Source organism: Pelophylax lessonae (genome assembly GCF_965119305.1).
Source record: "Pelophylax lessonae genome assembly, chromosome: 3".
Classification (NCBI taxonomy): Eukaryota; Metazoa; Chordata; class Amphibia; order Anura; family Ranidae; genus Pelophylax; species Pelophylax lessonae.
Window position 1 is genome coordinate 636,962,347 of NC_138770.1, and position 22,641 is coordinate 636,984,987.

A 22,641-nucleotide genomic window follows, 5' to 3' on the forward strand; every position below is an offset into this window, starting at 1 on the left:
GAGGCGGTGATCACCGCCGCTCTTCCCCGATCGTCTGGGATCGAGTGTGGAGATCCGCCCGCCTGTGTAAACAAAGTGGGCGGATCTCCTATGTGACAGACAGTCACAGATTACAGGATTTAGCATAGCTGAACCTGCGATCTGTGTCTGTGTCACACAATCCCCTCCACCCACACACGTCAGTAAGCATGAGGCATACATTTAACCCCTTGATCACCAATAAAGTTAACCCCTTCCCTGCCAGTGTCATTATTACAGTAACAGTGCATATTTATAGCACTGATTACTGTAGTAATGTCACTGGTACCCCCAAAAGTGTCAAAAATGTCAGTCAGGGGTCCGATCTGTCCGCCGCAATGTCGCAGTACCGCAAAAAAAATTGCAGATAGCCATCATTACTAGTAAAAAAATAAACAATAAAAATGACAAATCTTTCCCGTAGTTAGTAAACGCAATAACTTTTGCGCAAACCAATCAAAATAAGCTTATTGTGATTTTTTTTACCAAAAATATGTAGCAGAAAACAAATTGGCCTAAAATGTTAAAAAATTTTGATTTTTACATATTTGTTTTGGGAATGTTATATATCAGAATGTAAAAAATATTGTTTTTTTTTTTTCAAAATTGTCGCTCTTTTTTTTCAAAAATTAAAAATCGCACAGGTGATCAAATACCACCGAAAGAAAGCTCTATTTGTGGGGAAAAAAGGACATAAATTTAATTTGGGTACAGCGTTGCACGACCGCGCAATTGTCCGTTAAAGTAACGCAGTGCCGAATCGCAAAATATGGCCTGGTCAGGAAGGGGGTAAAATCTTCCGGTCTTAAAGTGGTTAAAAATACACTCATTGAGAATTTTTTTTGTCAAAGACATGTAGCTAAATACATTTTGGCCTAAATATATGACAAACATTGAATATATTGGATATTTTTTAACTGTCAAAGTTGAAAATGTCAATTTTTTTCTCAAAATTTTCGCTTTTTTCTTATTAATATCGCAAAAAATGAAAAGCGCAGAGGTGATCAAATACCACCAAAAGAAAGCTCTGTTTGTGGGGGAAAAAAGGACGTAAATTTTGTTTGGGTACGGCGTTGCATGACCGCGCAATTGTCAGTTAAAGTCGCGCAGTGCCAAGTTGCAAAAAGTGGCCTGGACGTAAAAAAGAAAATCCTCCGGTGGTAAAGTGGTTAAGCTTTAGATATGAAATATGAACAAAGCATATCCCTCTATAGCAGTGATGGCGAACCTTGACACCCCAGATGTTTCAGGACTACATTTCTCATGATGCTCATGCACTCTGCGTTGTAGTTGAGCATCATGGGAAATGTAGTTCCAAAACATCTGGGGTGCCAAGGTTCGCCATCACTGCTCTATAGTGTGTGCTTCTCTCAGTTAAGAGCACTAAGTGTCATTTCTGTCTGCTGCTTCATTCCATTTCTATCTGCTGCTTCATTCCATTTCTATCTGCTGCTTCATTCCTCTGCTATCAGCATGAGTCACGTCAGACAGCCTTAAGCTCTGTAAAAAGTGCATTTTATATACAACTATATACAGTAGATTAGAGCAAAATGAGGAACAAATGAAGACGAAAGAGGGACAGAGGGACTTTCTTCTAAATCAAGGGCAGTCCCTCGAAATTAGGGACAGTTGGGAGCTATGGGCACATATCAGGAATATGGAGTGTGCAGGTAACAAATGCTTTAAGTGGTGTTTTCATGTATGCTGGGTAAAAAATAACTCTGATTACAATGTGATGTTTGTTCGTTGTATTGATTGCTGTGCTTGGACTGGTATAATTAACTATATCATGAACTGTCACCTTTTTTACAGACTTGCCAGCTGTTTCTGAACGCAGCGATTGACTCCCCCGCTATAGACTATCACGTGTCCCTGGCTCAGAGCGCCCTGCAAGTGTGCCTCACCCACCCGGAGCTCCAGAATGAGATCTACTGCCAGCTCATTAAACAGACCCGACATAGACAGCCACAGAACCAACCAACTCCTATCCAGGTACACCATCTGTTGGGATCTGATTAGGAATGGATTGTTGATTATGCTATATAGGCCTATGATTACCTTCAGATGACAAGCAGTGTTTGTGGGCCCTGCATGATATTATGTGCTGAGGAGAGGGAGCTAAACTCTTCTTATACATTACTAGCTTATTTTTATGCATCAGTCCAGGCTAGGAGGCCACACAATCAGGGGGATTTACAAAGCTTCCTACACCATTATAATGGCACAGGAACCTGGCACAAGTGCTGCGCTCCACATTGACAAAGCTGATAGACCTTTCTTAGGTCCATCTGCAAGTAATATAGAAGCTGGCGCGAGGTCTGCTCCTATTTAACTAAGGGAACGTGGCAGTTTTTCATCATAGAAAACTGCGGCACACCCCTCCAGTTTAGACTTGGTTTACAGGATGTGAACTGTTAGCAGATATATTATATTACCAAAAATATTGGGACGCCTGGCTTTACACACACACACATGAGCTTTAATGACATCATATTCTTAGTCCATAGGGTTCAGTATTGAGTTGGCCCACCCTTTGCAGCTATAACAGCTTCAACTCTTCTGGTAAGGCTGTCCACAAGGTTTAGGAGTGTGTCTATGGGAATGTCTGACCATTCTTCTATAAGCGCATTTGTGAGGTCAGGCACTGGTTTTGGAGAGAAGGCCTGGCTCAGAGTCTCCACTCTAACTCATCCAAAAGCTGTTCTATCTGGTTGAGGTCAAGACTCTGTGCAGGCCAGTCAACTTCCTTCACCCCAAACTCCTTCATCCATGTCTTTATGAACCTTACTTTGTGCACTGGTGCGCAGTCCTGTAAGAACAGAAAGGGGCCATCCCCAAACTGTTCCCACAAAGCATAAAGAGCAAAGCATGAAATTGTCCAAAATGTCTTGGTATGCTGACATCTTAAGAGTTCCCTTCACTAGAACTAAGGGGCCAAGCCCAACCCCTGAAAAACAACTTCACACCATAATCCCCCCTCCACCAAATGATTTGGATCAGTGCACGGTCCATGAAGACATGGATGAGCAAGTTTGGGTTGGAGAAACTTGACTGGCCTGAGTCCTGATCTCAACCCGATAGAACACATTTGGGATCATTTAGAGTGCAGACTGTGAGCCAGGCCTTCTCATCCACATCAGTGCCTGACCTCACAAATGCACTTCTGGAAGAATGGTCGAACATTCCCATAGACACGCTCCTAAACATTGTGGACAGCCTTCCCAGAAGAGTTGAAGATGTTATAGCTGCAAAGGGTGGACCAACTCAGTTTTGAACCCTACGGACTAAGACTGGGATGCCATTAAATATCAGATGTGTGCAAAGGCAGGCGTCCCAATACTTTTGGTAATAATAGTGTATCTCGCATCCCTCTCTGCTCATATGAGCAAAGCCTGCACAGTCCTACTCCCTCCTAATCTCTGCTGAGCTGGGGGCATGTGATAGAGTAATGTGGAGCATGCAGTTCCAGCAGTACTGTTCTGAGCTGTGTTTGTTACAGACACAGCATAGAACAGGGAGCAGATCACTCCTGATTAGCAAAGGGGTTTGCACTTATTTTGTTAACTGGGTATACCATCTGCTCTGTTTTCTAAATTTACAAGAGTGGTTCAGGCTTTATGCTTGTTCCACTCTTTGTTAATTCTCCCCGATGTATCTTTTCAGGGATTTTGCACTATTTTTTTTTATCTCAGACTTAAATCTGGGTTAAACACACTGTTTCAACTGTTTCCCAACACAGGTACATTAAAGAATGTCTTGAATAATAACTGTTACAGTTACTAGTGTGCTTCTATTAGCTTTCAACAGAACTGTCAACCATCGAGTGGCTGGTGTCATAGCAGATCATGTGTGCATCACCATGACAACTGCAGGTCAACCAAAGGTTAAGATGGCAGCTTCCTTGGCTATAAAGAATAGTTATATTGGAGATTAAATATTTTTCCTCTAGACATAAAGAGTGCCCCCTTGTCCTTTGTGTCGACCTTAAAGTGAATAACTCAAAACAAAGTTCACTATATGGACCCCTTATGTATTTATACATGTTGATCATATCCCCCTTTAATCTCCTCTTCTCAAGAGAGAATAAATTCAGTTCCTCCAATCTATCTCCATAGCTGAGCTCCTCCACGCCTCTTATCAGTTTGGTTGCCCTTCTCTGCACTTTCTCCAGCTCCCCCATATCCTTTTTGAGAACTGGTGCCCAAAACTGAACTGCATATTCCAGATGAGGTCTTACTAATGATTTGTACTGGGGCAAAATTATATTTCTCTATCTGCAGTCCATGCCTCTCCTAATACAAGAAAGGATTTTGCTCACTTTGGAAACTGCAGCTTGGCATTGCATGCTATTAATCAATCTATGATCTACCAGAACACCCAGATCCTTCTCCACCATAGATTCCCCCACTTCTACTCCCCCTAGTATGTATGATGCATGCATATTCTTAGCCCCCAAGTGCATAACTTTACATTTATTAACAGTAGTTCCATTTGTATTTCCATTTTGCAGTTCAATTATGTGTTTCCATTCACACAACATGCCTATAAACAGCATGTGTGTATATATAGGTATGTATATATATATATATATATATATATATATATATATATTTATATATTTATATAATCTTTTTTTCTAGTTGTTGCTTTGAAGAAGGATTACACATAGGGCCAAAATCTAAACAATTACAAAGTGCAATTGGAGTGAAAAACTATGGGAAAGTGCATTAACATGCAAGTGTAATTTCCCCTCATCTCCTATGTTAATTCAAAGTAGAAATCTAGGTAGTATTTGTAAGCAAGGAAAAAGCAAATTAAAAGTTAAAACAGCAAATATTATATAGTGTGATTGGAAACATACTGCAAATAGGCTGCAGAGGTGGAAATACACTTTTTATAAGACATCTTATTCAAATGGTTAAATATGATTACATCTTGTGCCTGTTTGTATGGAGTCTTATCCAAAAGGGCATTACAAAGATTCTAAGTGCACTAGGAAGTTACTAACTAAGCCCACAATCCTTTCCTTTTTTGTTATTGCATTAGCTTCATACATATGTAAGGTGTTAAAATGAACCATACCCATGCAGGACAATTTGAAGTGAACATGCTTGCCTATATTAGTCATAAGTTTACTTGTCTGGACACATTAGACAGTCGCTAAACTGATCAGCTAATTAATTGGGGCTGTCCCTACAGTATAATGGTTGGACAATTTGTTCAGCACACCCATAGTACAATGGCTCCATTCAGAGCCATCTTTAATAGTGATTGGACCCTGGGCAAACATTTTCTTGGGCCCTCCAAAATGCACTTATCAACTATTTGCAGGCAGTACTGGCTCAAGAGGCAGCTGCTTTTGGCCCCACAACAATGACTGGGCCCCGGGGCAGCTGCCCCTTTTGCCCTGTGTTAAAGATAGCCCTGGCTCCATTGACTCCTGTTTGTGTTTTTTTAGGGTTGGCAGCTGCTGGCACTGTGTGTTGGGCTCTTCCTTCCGCAGCATCCCTACATTTGGCTCCTAAAACTTTTTCTGAAGAAGAATGCTGATATCAGGTAGTCTGAATATTCATGTACACTGTATATGAGCCTGAACAATGCTCTTTGGAACCATTAAGGATGGGTGAATCTGCCCTGGTTTAAGTTGACAAGAGTTCAGCAAACTCTGTTTGAAATTCGGCATTCTAATCTTAAAGCCTAAGTGCAGCCAAAATAAAATGCAAAAAAATCACCACAAGGGACATAACCTACAGACAGTAGGATGTGTCCCTTGTGCTGATGCCTCCTCTTTTAGTTTAAATTCCCTATACCCCATCACCTCTGCCGCCATAATCTTTAGGTGTGTTGGAGGTTAATAGAACTAAGGGGCTGTCACAGGCTCTCATTAAGAGTACCTGACTATGGCTGTGGTTTCTGCCGAGCTGCTCTATTCATAGAAGTTGTACTACAGTTTTCATGAATGAAACAAGATCTATGAATGGAGGAGGTGGACCTATTAATTATCTGCCCTTCCTCCATTTATTCATAGAAGCTGTAGTATGGCTTCTATGAATGGCAGAGCTTGGCAGAAAGGGTGGGCATAGTCGGGCACTCTTGAGGAGAGCCTGTGACAACCCCTCAGTTCTATTAGCCCCCACTGTACTGGAAGAGGAGGATTTCACCTAAAAGAAGAGGCCTCAGCAGAAGGACACCGCCTACTGACTGTAAATTATGTCCCTTGTGCTCATTTTTATGATTTTTAAGTTAGCTACACATAGGGTTTAACCACTTGCCGACCGCTCACTGAGCTTGTACTGCGGCAGAGTGGCTCGTTATCGTCTGGCGACGTAGACTTACGTCACCAGACTCTCCCCTCGCGCGCCGCTGGAGGCATAGCTGAACCTGCGATCTGTGTCACACAATCCCCTCCCCTCACACACGTCAGTAAGCATGAGGCATACATTTAACCCCTTGATCACCAATAAAGTTAACCCCTTCCCTGCCAGTGTCATTATTACAGTAACAGTGCATATTTATAGCACTGATTACTGTAGTAATGTCACTGGTACCCCCAAAAGTGTCAAAAATGTCAGTTAGGGGTTCGATCTGTCCGCCGCAATGTCGCATCAAAAATCGCAGATTGCCGCCATTACTAGTAAAAAAAAATAAACAATAAAAATGACAAATCTTTCCCATAGTTAGTAAACGCGATAACTTTTGCACAAACCAAACAAAATATGCTTATTGTGATTTTTTTTTACCAAAAATATGTAGCAGAAAACAAATTGGCCTAAAATGTTAAACAATTTTGATTTTTAATTTTTTTTGGGAATGTTATATATCAGAATATGAAAAATATTGTTTTTTTTTTCAAAATTGTCGCTCTTTTTTTCAAAAATTAAAAATCGCACAGGTGATCAAATACCACCAAAAGAAAGCTCTATTTGTGGGGAAAAAAGGATACAGCTTCGCACGGCCTCGCAATTGTCCGTTAAAATAATGCAGTGCCGAATCGCAACATATAGCCTGGTCAGGAATGGGGTAAAATCTTCCGGTCTTGAAGCGGTTAAAAATACGCTCATTGAGAATTTTTTTGTCAAAGACATGTAGCTAAATACATTTTGGCCTAAATATAGGAAAAAAATTGAATATATTGGATATTTTTTAACTGTCAAAGTAGAAAATGTCAATTTTTTCGCAAAATGTTCGCTCTTTTTTTATTAATATCGCAAAAAATGAAAAGCGCAGAGGTGATCAAATACCATAGAAACATAGAAACATAGAATGTGTCGGCAGATAAGAACCATTTGGCCCATCTAGTCTGCCCAATATATCTGAATCCTATGAATAGTCCCTGGCCCTATCTTATATGAAGGATAGCCTTATGCCTATCTCATGCATGCTTAAACTCCTTCACTGTATTTGCAGCTACCACTTCTGCAGGAAGGTTATTCCATGCATCCACTACTCTCTCAGTAAAGTAATACTTCCTCATATTACTTTTAAACCTTTGCCCCTCTAATTTAAAACTGTGTCCTCTTGTGGTAGTTTTTCTTCTTTTAAATATGCTCTCCTCCTTTACCGAGTTGATTCCCTTTATGTATTTAAAAGTTTCTATCATATCCCCTCTGTCTCTTCTTTCTTCCAAGCTATACATGTTAAGGTCCTTTAACCTTTCCTGGTAAGTTTTTTCCTGCAATCCATGTACTAGTTTAGTAGCTCTTCTCTGAACTCTCTCTAGAGTATCTATATCCTTCTGGAGATATGGCCTCCAGTACTGCGCACAATACTCCAAGTGAGGTCTCACCAGTGTTCTGTACAGCGGCATAAGCACTTCTCTCTTTCTACTGCTTATACCTCTCCCTATACATCCAAGCATTCTGCTGGCATTTCGTGCTGCTCTATTACATTGTCTTCCCACCTTTAAGTCTTCTGAAATAATTACTCCTAAATCCCTTTCCTCAGATACTGAGGTCAGGACTGTGTCAAATATTCTATATTCTGCCCTTGGGTTTTTACGCCCCAGGTGCATTATCTTGCACTTATCCACATTAAATTTCAGTTGCCAGAGTTCTGACCATTCTTCTAGTTTTCCTAAATCCTTTTCCATTTGGCGTTTCCCTCCAGGAACATCAACCCTGTTACATATCTTTGTGTCATCAGCAAAAAGACAAACCTTACCATCGAGGCCTTTTGCAATAACACTTACCACCAAAAGGAAGCTCTGTTTGTGGGAAAAAAAGGACGTAAATTTCGTTTTGGGTACAGGGTTGCATGACCCTAGTTGCGCAGTGCCAAATTGCAAAAAGTGGCCTGGACGTAAAGCAGAAAAATCCTCCAGTGGTAAAGTGGTTAACCTCAGTAATAAGAACAATACAAGCACCAAGGAGATTGATTGCCAAAAAAGCTAGGAATCAGAATTAAAGTACAGTTTTCTAGCTTGCCCTAATCAGCTTTCCCTATCCTTTCCCTAAAGCAGCCTCCAATACACTGGAACTACGGCTGCCCTGTGTTCCCCCTTTTTATAGTGAGAGGGCTGGATTATCCTAAGCGCCCTTATTGGCCACTAAAGCCAGCTGGCCATAGTTCTAAGACCCTTTAGTGTATAAGGGTTTAAATAAACCCTCAATGTGTCCACCTCATGGTAACGGTGAACCTGAACCTCATTCCTTGCTGCAAAATCCAAATCCCCCTAAATGGCTCATGGTGAAGACCAGATGCTTTATATATACCGCCTACCACTGATGGTATGAATATATTTATTGTTCGTTTCTTTAAAGTGTAGCTGCTTGTGGCCCCCATTGGAAGATTCACTCCTTTTTTTGTCCTGTGACCATTGTCACTGAGATAGAAACTGAGCGGGGAAATCCAAAATTTGTGTGTTGTCATGAGAGCCTAAAATGAAGAGAAATCTCCCAATGGGGACAAATGTTCTGGAAAGAACTGTCTAGGATGGGAATTCCAACTCATGAAGATTTCTCTTAGATCAAAAAACTTAAGCTGGCCATACACGGTTTGAATCTTGGCCGGTTCAGCAGGAACCAGCTGAGATTTGGATCATTAGTGGGCAGGCTGAATCTACCAAGTTGATTGATCAACTTGGGTACAACCAACCTGCTGGGTTCACTTCCAATTATGGCAAGCAGCTTCTATAGTGGCTAGCGTTAATCACTTTCTACTACCGGTGGGGACAGCTTCCCCCACCCGCCCCCCTGTCAGCACTGTCTGTGTTGTGGGGGGGAATCATGCAAATTTTTTTCCTGCAACCCGTGGTGTATGGCCGGCCTTACTCTGTACCCAAGAATAACTACATGTTCTAATGCATATCAGGTCTGACACCTGGAGGCTAAGAACAATAAAGGGGACTTTTTTTAAAAATTAACAATACATACTTGAAAAGAAATTTTGTTTAACCAGAGTTTAGCGTCACCCACTTTCCCTCCGGAAGATATACCCCCCCCCCCTCCCCCAGGACCAGGCCATATTTGTTTTTTAACATTCGATACAGCACTGCGTTACTTTAGCTGACAATTGGCACTGTACCCAAATATAATTTATGTCCTTTTTTTCCCCACAAATAGATCTTTCTTATTTATTGGTATTTGATTACCTCTGCAGTTTTTATTTTTTGCGCTATAAACAAAAAAAGGCTGACAGCTTTGAAAAAAAATTTTTTTTTACTTTCTGCTATAAAACATATCCAATAAAAATTTTATTTTATTTTTTAAATAGTAATGGTGGCGATCAGCGACTTATAGCAGGACTGCGATATTGCAGCAGATAAATCAAACACTAACTGACGCTTTTGACACTTTTTTGGGAGCAGTGACACTAATACAGTGATTTGTGCTAAAAAAATGCACTGCCACTGTACTAATGACACTGGCTGGGAAGGGGTTAACATCAGGGGTGATCAAAGGGTTAATTGTGTGCCTAACCTGTGTTTTATTACTGTGGGGGAGGTGCTTTTACTAGTGGAAGGCATGGATCTATGTGCCTGCTTTGCAGGAACACAGGATCAATGCCTTCTGTACTGACAGAAAATGGCGATCTACCTTGTTACCCCTCTGTGCCAAAGGTTCAGCAGGTGCCGGCAGACATTAAGTCCACGGTACCTGCCGATTGGCTCCCGCTGTGTATAATCACAGCGGGCGCTGGCCGGCGGCGACGCGCATGCACACCCCAGACCCAGAAGTGTCGGATCACGTACTAGGTACGTGATACGGAACAGCTGTACCCATTTGCCCCTGTAGATGTAAGTTCTATGGTCGGTAAATGGTTAAATGACTTGTAACATAGATTTTATATAGCTTTGTGTATGTCTAGTAAGTATGTTCATCTCACAGTATTCTACTATTTTCTCAGGACGGAGGCTGGAAAATATGCAATTTACTGTCAGCGTTGTGTAGAAAGGACACAACAAAATGGAGATCGTGAAGCCAAACCTTCTAGGATGGAAATTCTGTCCATTCTGCTTCGAAACCCGTATCACCATTCCTTACCCTTCAGTATTCCTGTGCACTTCATGAATGGCACTTACCAGGTATAACCCGCCACTTCTTCCCATATCACAACTCCCTATCCTGACCTCTACCTTTGAATATATACAATGGAAGAAACAAAATGTATTCTGAGAAGACTAAAGCCGGTCATAGATGGATAGAATCTCAGCCATTTCAGCACGGACCGGCCAAGATTAGATCCATTTATGGGCAGGCTGGTTGTACTGAAGGCGACCCATTGATTGACTTCACTACAATCAGCCTGTCAGATTTTTTGCATGCAAGATCATTGTGTTCTGCCGGCAGTGATCAACGTGTTCTGCCGGCAGGGAAGGCTCCCTGCTGGCAGAACGCAATAGCGCTGCAGGAAGGATTCCCCCATCAACACTGACTGTGTTGATGGGGGAATCTAGCAATTTTCTTTCCTTCCACCCATGGTTGAAGGAAAGAAAATTGTACAATCTATGGTCTGCCTAAAGTGATTGTAAACTTCAGAAATGAAATATGAGCACAGCATATAAGACTATAGTGTGTACTTGTTTCAATTAAGAACAATGGGGGGGTTGATTTACTAAATACAAATAGACTGTGCACTTTGCAAAGCGCAGTTGCAGTCTGCAAGTGCAGTTGCTCTAGAGCTTAGTAAATTAGGTAAAGCTTCACTTTGGAAGGAATCAGTGATGGCGCGTCCATTGGGGGCGCTATCCATGCGTCTGGCCCCCTAATCTACATGCAGGGCGCCAGACGCATGGATTCCAATAGGGGATTTTTTATTTTTTTTGAAGCACGTGATTAGAGCCAGAGGCTCTAATAGGCTTTAAAAAAGGGTGGGCTCGGGGCACAGAGCACTGCACCCTGAGCCCACCCAGTTTTATGACAATAGCGAATGAATATTCTCTATTATCACACTGATTTTCCTCCCAGCCAATCAGGAAGCGGGTCGTGAGACCCCTTTCCTGATTGGCTGAAAAGAGAAGCGATTTTACTGGCCATTGGCCAGGAAGAGTGAGGAGACGTACGGCCGGAGGAGACTCACAGCCGCTCGGGGAAGGAGGAGGTAAGGATGCTGGCTGTCCGGCTGGATGATAGAAATCAACAGAGCTTCTGCTCATTTAATAAGCTCTGGAGCTGGGCACTTTGCAAAGTGCCCAGCCTATTTGCCTTTAGTAAATCAACCCCTAAGTTTCATTTCTGTCTGCTACCCCATTCATCTGCTATCTGCATGAGTCACTTCTGACAGGTTTTTCTGACACCAGGAGAAAAATGGTGACAGGGGAAGGAGCTCTAGCACACAGCCTGTGATTGACAGCCTCAGCTCTATTCCTTTGTGTTGTTTAAAAGGGTGTGTGTCCCTTCCCCCCAATCAGCTCTCAGAGCTCTCCATTGTATAATTTCAGCTCTCTGCTCCCTTTTTTTCTGAAAGCTCAGACAAGCTGTATAAATTCTGGACTTTAAATGATTGTAGAGAAGACAAATTGCAGATAAACAGTTACAACATATGTAGTAGGATTTTTTTTTCATCTCTGTGTATCACTTTAGGCCAGTCACCTCACTGGGTATATGTAAAGTCTTACAACCACTTTAATGCAACACACATCAACACAGAGCACCAGAATGCCAAGGTCTGACTACCTAAAAGTGTTACTAAACCCACAACAGTAAAAGCAGTCTGTATATGCAGTACAGGCGGTCCCCGGGTTACAAACATCCAACTTACAAACAAATCCTACTTATAAACGGAGGGAGACAACAGGAAGTGAGGAGAAATTTCCCCCTAGGATGGGAAATTCACTCCTATAAGAGTTCTCATGGGAAAAAGGTGTCTCCACTGAAGCTTTATCACCCATCCTTGTTTCCACAACAACCCAAAATTTTCAAAATCCTGTTGTCACAGGAACAGAAAGTGAGGTGAAATCTTCTAAACAGGGGTACAGACAGAAAAACAAATGGTAGAGGGGTGTTACCCCCTTTCCTATGCTATCCAAAAAACTTAAAAATTATTATTTTGGCTGGAGCTAAACTTAAAAAATCTACCTGTTCTGACTTACAAACAAATAAGACTTATAGTGGAGTTCCACCCATTTTTAATAAATTGGATTACATAGATGTATGTAATCCCCTTTAAAACGACTTTTACCAATGGAAACTTTTTTTTTTTTTTTTTTTTGCTAGTAAATACCTTATTTTCTGCTTTATCATCCTCTCCTCACTTCCGGGTCCGGTCAGCGATCGGCGATTACGTCATTCTTCGATTCGCAGGGGGTGCTGGGATTTATCTCAGGGCATGAAATCTCGCATAATTACACAGGAGATGAGCTGTACTGCGTGCTCTGCCCCGCCTCCGCCCCGCCTCCTCTCAGTGAGCTGTACTGTATGTATTGTATTGAGGCCGTGCTCCGCCCCGCCTCCTCTCAGTGAGCTCAGTGAGGATATAATGCTTTCAGTCCTCGCTCACTGAGAGGAGGCGGGGCGGAGGCGGGGCGGAGCACGGCCTCAATACAATACATACAGTACAGCTCACTGAGAGGAGGCGGGGCGGAGGCGGGGCAGAGCACGCAGTACAGCTCATCTCCTGTGTAATAATGCGAGATTTCATGCCCTGAGATAAATACCAGCACCCCCTGCGAATCGCCGAATGACGTAATCACCGACCGGATTCGGAAGTGAGGAGAGGATGAATAAAGCAGAAAATAAAGTATTTACTAGCAAAAAAAAAGTTTCCATTGGTAAAAGTCGTTTTAAAGGGGATTACATACATCTAAAGTTACTAAAATGGGTGGAACTCCACTTTAAGAACAAACCTACAGTCCCCATCTTGTTTGTAACCCAGGGACCGCCTGTAAAACATGCTTGTTATACTCACTGTGGAACCTTAGGGGTTAATCCTCTGCATTGTGTAAAAAGGCTGTTTGATCCTCCCCTTCTTCCACAGTTCCCAATCTATCTCCAGATAGAACAGAGACTTGGGGGCAAGCTGCACATGCTCAGTTTATTATCTATTGCTGGAGAGTTTTTTTTTTTTTTTAATTCGGAGAGTGCATGTGATCAGCACAGGGCCAATCAGCACTGTCCAGACAGAGGCTTAGGGGTCCTGCAGCCTCATGGGACAGTCAGAGGAGAATGAAATCTCTTCCTACAAGCTTTAACCAGACACTGCTAGAAGCCACAAGACTGCTATATACTGCTAATGAGAAAAGGTATTTAGCAGTTTATATTTACTAAAATAATTGCATTTCCATGTTCTGCGTACTGTGGGAGAGCAGATATAATGACTGCAGAGTCCTGGGTTTAGTAACACTTTAATTCCCTTTGTGAATAGATTATGAAAGTGAACCTGTCACAGCAAGCTAACTTTCTAAGCACATCCTTTGCAGGTTGTGGGATTTGACGCATCAACAACAGTTGAAGAGTTTCTTTGCACATTAAACCAAGACCTGGGGATGAGGAAGCCCTCCCAGTCCGGGTTCACCTTGTTCTCCGATGATCCCTCTGGGAAGGATTTTGAATATTGCTTACAAGGAAATATTAAGGTAAAAATAATTTTTTTGCTTCCAGTTGAATGACTTTTTTGCAGAGCCCAGTTAGAACTTTTACACAGAGAAGTGGTGAAGGGAATTCTTTAATTTTTTTCATTTCAAAGTATTTTTTACTTCTTGCCGAACCGCCCTATAGCAGTTTTCTGCTACAGGGCGGACGTGCTGTGCAGGATCACTTATATATACGGGATCCTGCACTTCCAGGTATCAGACTCGAGTGCACGCCGACGGCAGCTCGCTCCTGCTGTGACTCTACACAGCAGGCCCCGCGGACCCGATGTTCATCAGCACCCCCTGATCGTTCTGCACACAGGTAGAACGGCGATCTATGTACACAAGGCAGATCGTCGTTCTGTCAGTAAGGAAGGCATGGATCCTGTGTTCCTGGACATGGATCAATGCCTTCCTCTAGCTAGGGCTGCTGATAGGGGGGGACCACCAGTCCTCCTGTAGGGGGCCCGGCACACAGGGGGGCCCCAACAGCATGGAGAATCAGTGTGGTCGGGCAGAGGGGCAATTACAGAAGGAAGTCCTGTGCTGCTCTCAGCAGCAGCTGAAAGCCAGTTTCTCCCCCTCGTGACAGCTTTCAGCTGCTGCAGGGAGAGACACAGACACAGGGCATCATTCCTGTAATTACTTCTCTGACACTGGTCCCCCTCCCTGTTCTGACTGCTTCTGATCCCCCCTTCTTGTGTGCCCCCTTTCACTGTTCTATTCTACTATTTTCTGTTCTTTTTTTATTTTGTTTTATTCTATGTGATTATTGCTATTATATTCTATAAAGCAGCTCAAATAAGATTCATCATCTTTTTTTCACTTTTATACCTTTTAATTCTATTCTGTTTTGTTCTAGTCCATTATTTTCTAAATGTATTCTATTCTATTCCTTTGTTTTCTTTTTCATTCTTTTCTGTTGTATTCTATTCTATTCCTTTAGTTTCTTATCTATTCTATCCTGTTTCCTATTACATTCTATAAAGCAGTCAAAGTAGGAATCATCATCTTATTTCACTTTTATACCTACAATACCTATTGTATTTGTTGCAATATGTTTCCATTTGGAATTCCTTTTCAAATTCATATTCATTTTCAATTTCTAATTAATTTTGTAATCCCAATTCAACTAGAAAAAGAAAGGAATATATAAAATGAATCCAAATATACAAAAGGAATTCTGAAAATTAATCATTCTAATATGACAAAACGAAATTATTAACTTAATGAATTATTCCGAAACAAAACAAATTTTTCCATCTTGCAGATTTTAACTTCCTTATGAATGCAGCAGACTGATTGCATCATGTCAGCGTAGGCAAACCTGTATTGGGTCCACCTCAGTCTTTAAACAAAAAAAAAAAAGTTTTGACCGAATTTGGGATTTAATGCTGGAATGCCTTTGATAAAAAAGACATACATTCATAATTACTGTATGTATTGTGGCAACACGCGGTACAACATTACGATTGACACAATACAAGGGAATGCACCTGTTTTGTGTGCAGTGCATTGAAATGTCTTCCATTGGTAATGGCACCCCCAATTCATTGTACAGTACAGCCCAACTCACAGTGTACAGTACACTGTGCCACGGCATATACCATGTGATGAGGTGTGATCCACAACAGGATGAATAAATGTGAATGGATCCTCATACATGAATATAAAGTTGTTACAGCATATTACATTTTTTCCTTTTTTTTATTGCCAGATTTGTGACATCATTTCAAAGTGGGAGCAGGCTTCTAAGGAGCAGCTCCCGGGAAAATGTGATGGGACCCGGACCGTGAGACTTACCTACAAAAACAGGTGCCTACCTCCTACCACCTTTTATTGTGCCTAATGGAATTCATTTTTAGGGTTAACACCAATGAATAGCACAGGAACATGCTGTGCGTTCCAGTGCTATTCTCAAGCAATCCGGGTGCAGTGGTATTTCAGCCCATTCATTTTAATCGGCTGATATAGTGCCAGACCGCAGCAAAAGTAGTATTATATTTTTTATTATAAAAAGTAGTAGATGCACTACTTTAAAAAATGCACAGAAACTGACCACATGGTACTACTGTACCAAGTGATCCAATGCAGACAAAAGGGCTGTGTTAAGCCCCGTACACAGGATCAGATTATCGAAAGATCTGTCGTCCGTTTTTTGTGGCATATGCTAGTCTGATGTGGAAAATGAAGAGGTTGTTTTCAGATGAATTTTCCCGTACAACAGAATTCTACTTCAGAAGTGATGTCATGTGTTGGATTGCTTTGTATGTGTTCTTTCGTCTCTGAGCATGCCTAGTCTTGCTCTTAAGATTTTTTTCCATCGAAATCTGTACTAATGAGACGAAAATCGGACGTTGTGTTACGGACGACAAAAATTATATAGCCTGCACATCAGGATTTTGTCAGCCGAAAAGTCGGAGTTGGCTGTCGAAAGCACTAACAATCCGAAAATCGGCAGATCGGTCGCCGGACGATTTTTCCCTACAGATTTTCTTATCGTGTGTATGGGCCTTTAGTGAGCTGCGTTTAGGGTGTGGTTAAACACTTCCATACTGGACTAATTCTGGCATGTAAAAATCATAATTTAGAAAATGATTCAGAACTATTTATTTATTTATTTATTTATATACACAGTATCTCACATAAGTGAGTACACTCCTCTCATTTTTGTAAAGACGTTATTATATCTTTTCATGTGACATCACTGAAGAAATGACACTTTGCTACAATGTAAAGTAGTGAGTGTATAGCTTGTATAACAGTGCTCATTTGCTGTCCCCTCAAAATAACTCAACAAACAGCCATTAATGTCTAAACCGTTGGCAACAAAAGTGAGTACACTCCTAAGTGAAAATGTCCAAATTGGGCCCGATTGGCCATTTTTTCCTCCCCGGTGTCATGTGACTCGTTAGTGTTACAAGGTCTCAGGTGTGAATGGGGAGCAGGTGTGTTAAATTTGATGTTATCGCTTTCACTCTCTCATACTGGTCACTGGAAGTTCAACATGACACCTCATGGCAAATAACTCTCTAGGATCTGGAAAAAAAGAATTGTTGCTCTACATAAAGATGGCCTAGGCTATAAGAAGATTGCCAGGACCCTGAAACCGAGCTGCAGCATGGTGGCCAAGACCATACAGAAAAGAATATGAAAGGCTTAGAACCACCACCAGTATTTGTGACCCCCATCAACAGCTACGTCCACAATTGTGACCATGTTTCATGCTATACATATTTAGGGTGTAACATAAACAATACACTTCCCAATATCCTTACACTTTCCCATCCTCACTTACCTAAAAACACGAATAAACCCAAGAGTAAACATTTTTATTGCATCTTACCAATTTACCAATTCTTAGATGTGATGGCTGCATTCGATTTTTTCTTTATTCTATTTTCATCTGGTGGTTTTCACAGCACAAGATCTCCAGCGGAATGTATCAGTTTACAGTGATCATAAGTGGTATAGATGAGTATCTCATGGGTTAAGGTTTGCTCCGTCCCTAAATACTGTACAGAAAATGCATCTCCCATGGAACTTTGTGACAACCAAAAACTAATTACAAGCACTTTTAAAAGTAAGGGCACTTTAAAGCCTTACTATTCTGGCCTATCTACCCATGTGTGTTAACACATCTGTGGCTAAAAGTTTTTCTATTGCTGTTATTCTTGTACAAGGTATTAGGCCTATATACTCTCTACTTACCTATGTATTGTATATGTCATTTTGGTTCCCGGATGGATAAATTGGTAACCAATAACTTATTTGCATTGTAAGATACATGGTACTGCTTGCTTGTAATTCGTTTTTGACTGCCACAAAGTCCAATAGGAGATGCATTTTCTGTACAGTTTACATGGATCCGACAAACTACTTTAAGGATAAGTTCACCTTTGAGAAAAAATAAATAAATGAATGCATATTTTGTGCAGGTAAATGATTTGAACTTTTTTTTTTACAGGAGCCTGTAAAGCATTGCAGCCACAATCAGCAGATCATTGGTATAATGCCATGCTCCTGCAGACTGTCTGTGTAGCGGTCTGCCAGTACCTGCAATGTGGGCAGGCAGTTACTGAATGACAGGAAGTTCAATGTACTACCTAGAGCGCTCACCAGCACTCTGTTAGTTCATTGAGAGATACAAGCCGTCAGCCATAAAGGCTGATGGTAATTGTAGTTCATTAATTCACAGGGATCTGTGAATCAATGATGCAGCCATGTGGGCTTGTGCAGGTGTCAGTGGGTTAAAGCAGGTGGTGAGGAGGTGATACAACAACTCCTCAACCACCTTGGATACAGTGCAAACCCGGAAAGTATTCACAGCACTTCACTTTTTCCACATTTTGTTATGTTACAGCCCTATTCCAACATTGATTAAATTCATTATTTTCCTCAAAATTCTACATACAATACCCCAAAATGGCAACTTAAAAGAAGTTTGTTGAAAATCTTTGCAAATGTATTTAAAATGAAAAACTAAAAAAAAAAAAAAAATCACATGTACATAAGTATTCACAGCCTTTGCCATGACACTCAAAATCCAGCTTCGGTGCATCCTGTTTCCACTGATCATCCTTGAAATGTTTCTACAACTTGATTGGAGTCCACATGTGGTAAATTCAGTTGATTGGTCATGATTTGGAAAGGCACACACCTGTCTATATAAGGTCCTACAGTTAAGAGTGCATGTCAGAGCACAAACCAAGACATGAAGTACAAGGAATTGTCTGTAGACCTCCAAGACAGGATTGTATCATGGCACAGATCTGAGGAAGGGTAAAGAAACTTTTCTGCAGCATTAAAGGTCCCAATGAGCACAGTGGCCTCCATCATCTGTAAATGGAAGAAGTTTGGAATCACCAGGACTCTTCCTAGAGCCGCCCAGAAAAACTGAGCGATCGGGAGAGAAGGGCCTTAGTCAGGGAGGTAATATAGTTACAGGCAGTCCCCGACTTACGAACATCCGAGTTGCGAACGACTCCTACTTACGAATGGGGGCCGCGTGACGTCACTGCCGGCTTCTTCCGGCTTCTTCCTCTTGCTCCTGTGCTGGATACCGAGCCAAGCAGCCATCTTTCAGTGCCGGAGACACAACGCATGCTGCAGTACTACATGTATTGTATGTCCCACATACAGGACTGCCCAGAAGCATCTCACTCGCATCCCACTGCACAGCCAGAAGCTGGAACTGTCTGGAACCTGTGGAACTGGTGAGATTACAGTACAGTACTGTATGGTGTGGGGTTAGAGCCACAGTGAGGTTTGTACTGCTGTCTGTATCCTCATGATTTTTTTGGCTGGAGTTACACTTAAAAAATGTACATGTTCCGACTTACAAACAAATTCGACTTAAGAACAAATGTACAGTACCTATTGTGTTCGTAACCCGGGGACCGCCTGTACATAGTATTTGAGGTTGAATAAAGACATCAGTCCATCCTTCAACCTGTATAGGTGTGTGTGTGTTTGTATGTGTGTGTGTGTGTGTCAGTGGCCAGCTCATTTCCCATAACCCTGAATGTTGTGATTTGTGAGATGCACATCCAAGAGTCTTTTAAAAACATCCATACTCCCTGCCGCTACCACCATTTGTGGAAGAGAGTTCCACATTCTCACCGCCCTTACAGTGAAGAACCCCTTAGGCAGCATAGGGTTAAACTGCCTCCCCTCTAATCTCGTTGTGTGGCCACGTGTCTTCTTGCACTCCATGGGACTAAATAGTTTTCTACCTATGCTAGGATCGCCATTGATGTATTTGTAGATCGCTATCATGTCCCCTCTCAGGCGTCTCCTCTCCAAGGAGAATAAATTAAGCGCTTGTAATCACTCCTCATAATTAAGCTCCTCCAATCCCCTAATTAGTTTAGTTGCCCTTCTTTGGACTCTCTTCAGTTCCAGCACATCCTTTCTCAGGATTGGCGACCAGAACTGGACAGAATACTCCAGGTGTGGCCGAACCAAGGTTTTACCAGGTGACCAAGAACCTGATGGTCACTCTGACAGAGATCCAGCGTTTCTCTGTGGAGAGGAGAGAACCTTCCAGAAGAACAACCAACTCTGAAACACTCCACCAATCAGGCCTGTATGGTAGAATGGCCAGATGGAAGCCCCTTTTTAGTAAAAGGCAGCCCACCTGGAGTTTGCCAAAAGGCACCTGAAGGACTCCCAGACAATGAGGAACAAAATTCTCTGGTCTCATGAAACAAAGATTGCACTCTTTGGCCTGAATGGCAAGCGTCATGTCTGGAGGTAACCAGGCACCGCTCATCCCCTGACCAATACCATCCCTACAGTGAAGCATGGTGTTGGCAGCATCATGCTGTGGGGATGTTTTTCAGCAGCAGTAACTGAGAAACTAGTCAGGATCGAGGGAAAGATCAATGCAGCAATGTACAGGGACATCCTTGACGAAAACCTGCTCCAGAGCTCTCTGAACCCCAGACTGGGGTGAAGGTTCTTCTTCCAACCTGACAATGGCCCGAAACACACAGCCAAGATAACAAAAGAGTGGCTATGGGACAACTCTTTGAATGTCCTTGAGTGGCCTAGCCAGAGCCTAGAGTTGAACCAGATTTAACATCTCTGGAGAGATCTGAAAATGACTGTGCACTGAAGCTCCCCATCCAACCTGATGGATCTTGAGAGGTCCTACAAAGAAGAATGGGAGAAACTGTCCAAAAATAGGTGTGCCAAGCTTGTAGCATCATACTCAAAAATACTTGTGGCTGTAATTGGTGCCAAAGGTGTTTCCACAAAGTATTGAGCAAAGGCAGTGAATACTTATATACATGGGCTATTTTTTTTGTTTTTTATTTTTGCAAAAACTTCAAACAAAGTTCTTTCACGTTGTCATTATGGGGTATTGTTTGTAGAATTTTGAGGAAAATAATAAATTAAATCCATTTTGGAATAAGGCTGTAACATGAAAAAATGTGTAGAAAGTGAGGCGCTATAATACTTTTCGGATGCACTGTATGCTTAGAAAAATACAGTAGAAGTATATGGCAGCACTGGCTGTATGACCATGGCATTGACTGGCGATGTTCTGTGGGTACGTACCCTGACTTTCTTCTGTTGTATTGCAGGCTGAGTTTCTCGGCACAGGTGCGAGGGGAGACGGAGAGAGAAAAGCTGCTTTTAATGTACCAGACGAACGATAAAATCATTAATGGTCTCTTTCCAGTCAATAAGGAGCTGGCGCTGGAACTGGCTGCTCTACTCGCCCAGGTAACCTCTGAGAAAGGAATTCCGTATACCTTTTAATGCAATTTCCAAAGCAATTACTTATAATGAAGCATTCGCTAATACGCGGTACACTATTAACCTGCAATTATACAATTTGAATTCCCTATGTAAAGATGGCTTCCTGAGGAGATTTAACCTTCTCTCCGTCTCTTTTGCTCTTTTGCCTTTTCCTGTATATTGCAGGTGGATAGCAGATGTGAAGGCAAGGTATTATAAGTGTATTTTTTTAATGTGTTTGTGTGTTCAGTAATGTGCCTAATGTATGAAATAATGGAGGCAAAGTGGTTTTAAAAGAAATAAACTCCAGCCAGGAAGAGCTCTTACATAAGCGTCTGCTCCCACAGAATGTCACTAGAAACACTGCGAATATTGTACATTCTATAGAAGCCTATTCATCTACAGCTGGACAATGGAGCATTGCTTTTCTGGGCCCCAAATAACTTTAGATATCTGAATGTTTTAGGTAGCTCTTTACTTTTTACCAAACCTTTTATAGTGAACTTTGCAATGCCCTGGTGAAAGTGGATAAGTACTTATCCTGTGTGAAAAGGGTAAAAAATAAATGTTTCCTGTGCATATTAAATGAATGTTTTTCATTGATTTAAAATGGAAAATGCAGCATTTAGCCACTAGATAGAGCCAAATATCTTAGGAAATTCCTATGATACTTAACACTATCTAGTGTCCAAATGCAGTATTTGTCAAAATCAGTGGTCACCAACTGAGGCCCAGGGGCTGGATGTGGCTCTTTGCTTGCTCTTATCTGGCATTTGGGCCATTATTCACCCCCCAACTGTCAGAAACAGGGGGGCGTAATTCCTGCCACTGACACCTACAGTGCGGCACTATTCCTCCTACTGACACCAAAGATGGGCCACTATTCCTCCTACTGACACCACTATTCCTCCCAAACAATCTGTTGTTTCGGTTCTGTTCACACAGAATAATTTATAAGGCCTCTTACACACAGGGGTAAAAAAACGCAACGTTTTTTTTAATCAATCCGATATTGCATAGAGATGAGTAATAGAGCGGTGAATACAGTCATAAAACAAAAATGGAGAATTCCACATTTGAGTGCAGTAAGTTACGCGGGTACGCATGTTTACACGCGTATACACACGTATATTGTAATACTGGCGAAGAAGCGGTATTTTTTGCTTTTATGCGATTACACACCTTTACCCACATTTAGGTCAGGTCTTTAGAAGACATTTTACTCGGGGTAATTTTTTCAACAAGATTCTGAGTATAAAGATAAGGCCTCTTGCACATGGGAGTAAAAAATTCCACGTTTTTTACGGATTTGAAATTAGATGCATGGAAACTAAGGATCCTTAAATGAGACCTCCCATTAGTTCTCA

General features: G+C 41.7%; 1 protein-coding gene across 1 annotated transcript in view; it reads left to right on the forward strand.

The window, feature by feature from the left end:
- PLEKHH2 (pleckstrin homology, MyTH4 and FERM domain containing H2) overlaps positions 1-22,641 on the forward strand; it is a 263,489-nt gene that overhangs the window by 227,558 nt on the left and 13,290 nt on the right. The window contains exons 20-25 of the mRNA XM_082249839.1: positions 1,831-2,010; positions 5,477-5,574; positions 10,363-10,540; positions 13,874-14,029; positions 15,744-15,841; positions 21,118-21,259. Coding sequence (XP_082105965.1) covers positions 1,831-2,010; positions 5,477-5,574; positions 10,363-10,540; positions 13,874-14,029; positions 15,744-15,841; positions 21,118-21,259 — 852 coding nt within the window. The remainder of the gene's footprint in view (positions 1-1,830; positions 2,011-5,476; positions 5,575-10,362; positions 10,541-13,873; positions 14,030-15,743; positions 15,842-21,117; positions 21,260-22,641) is intronic.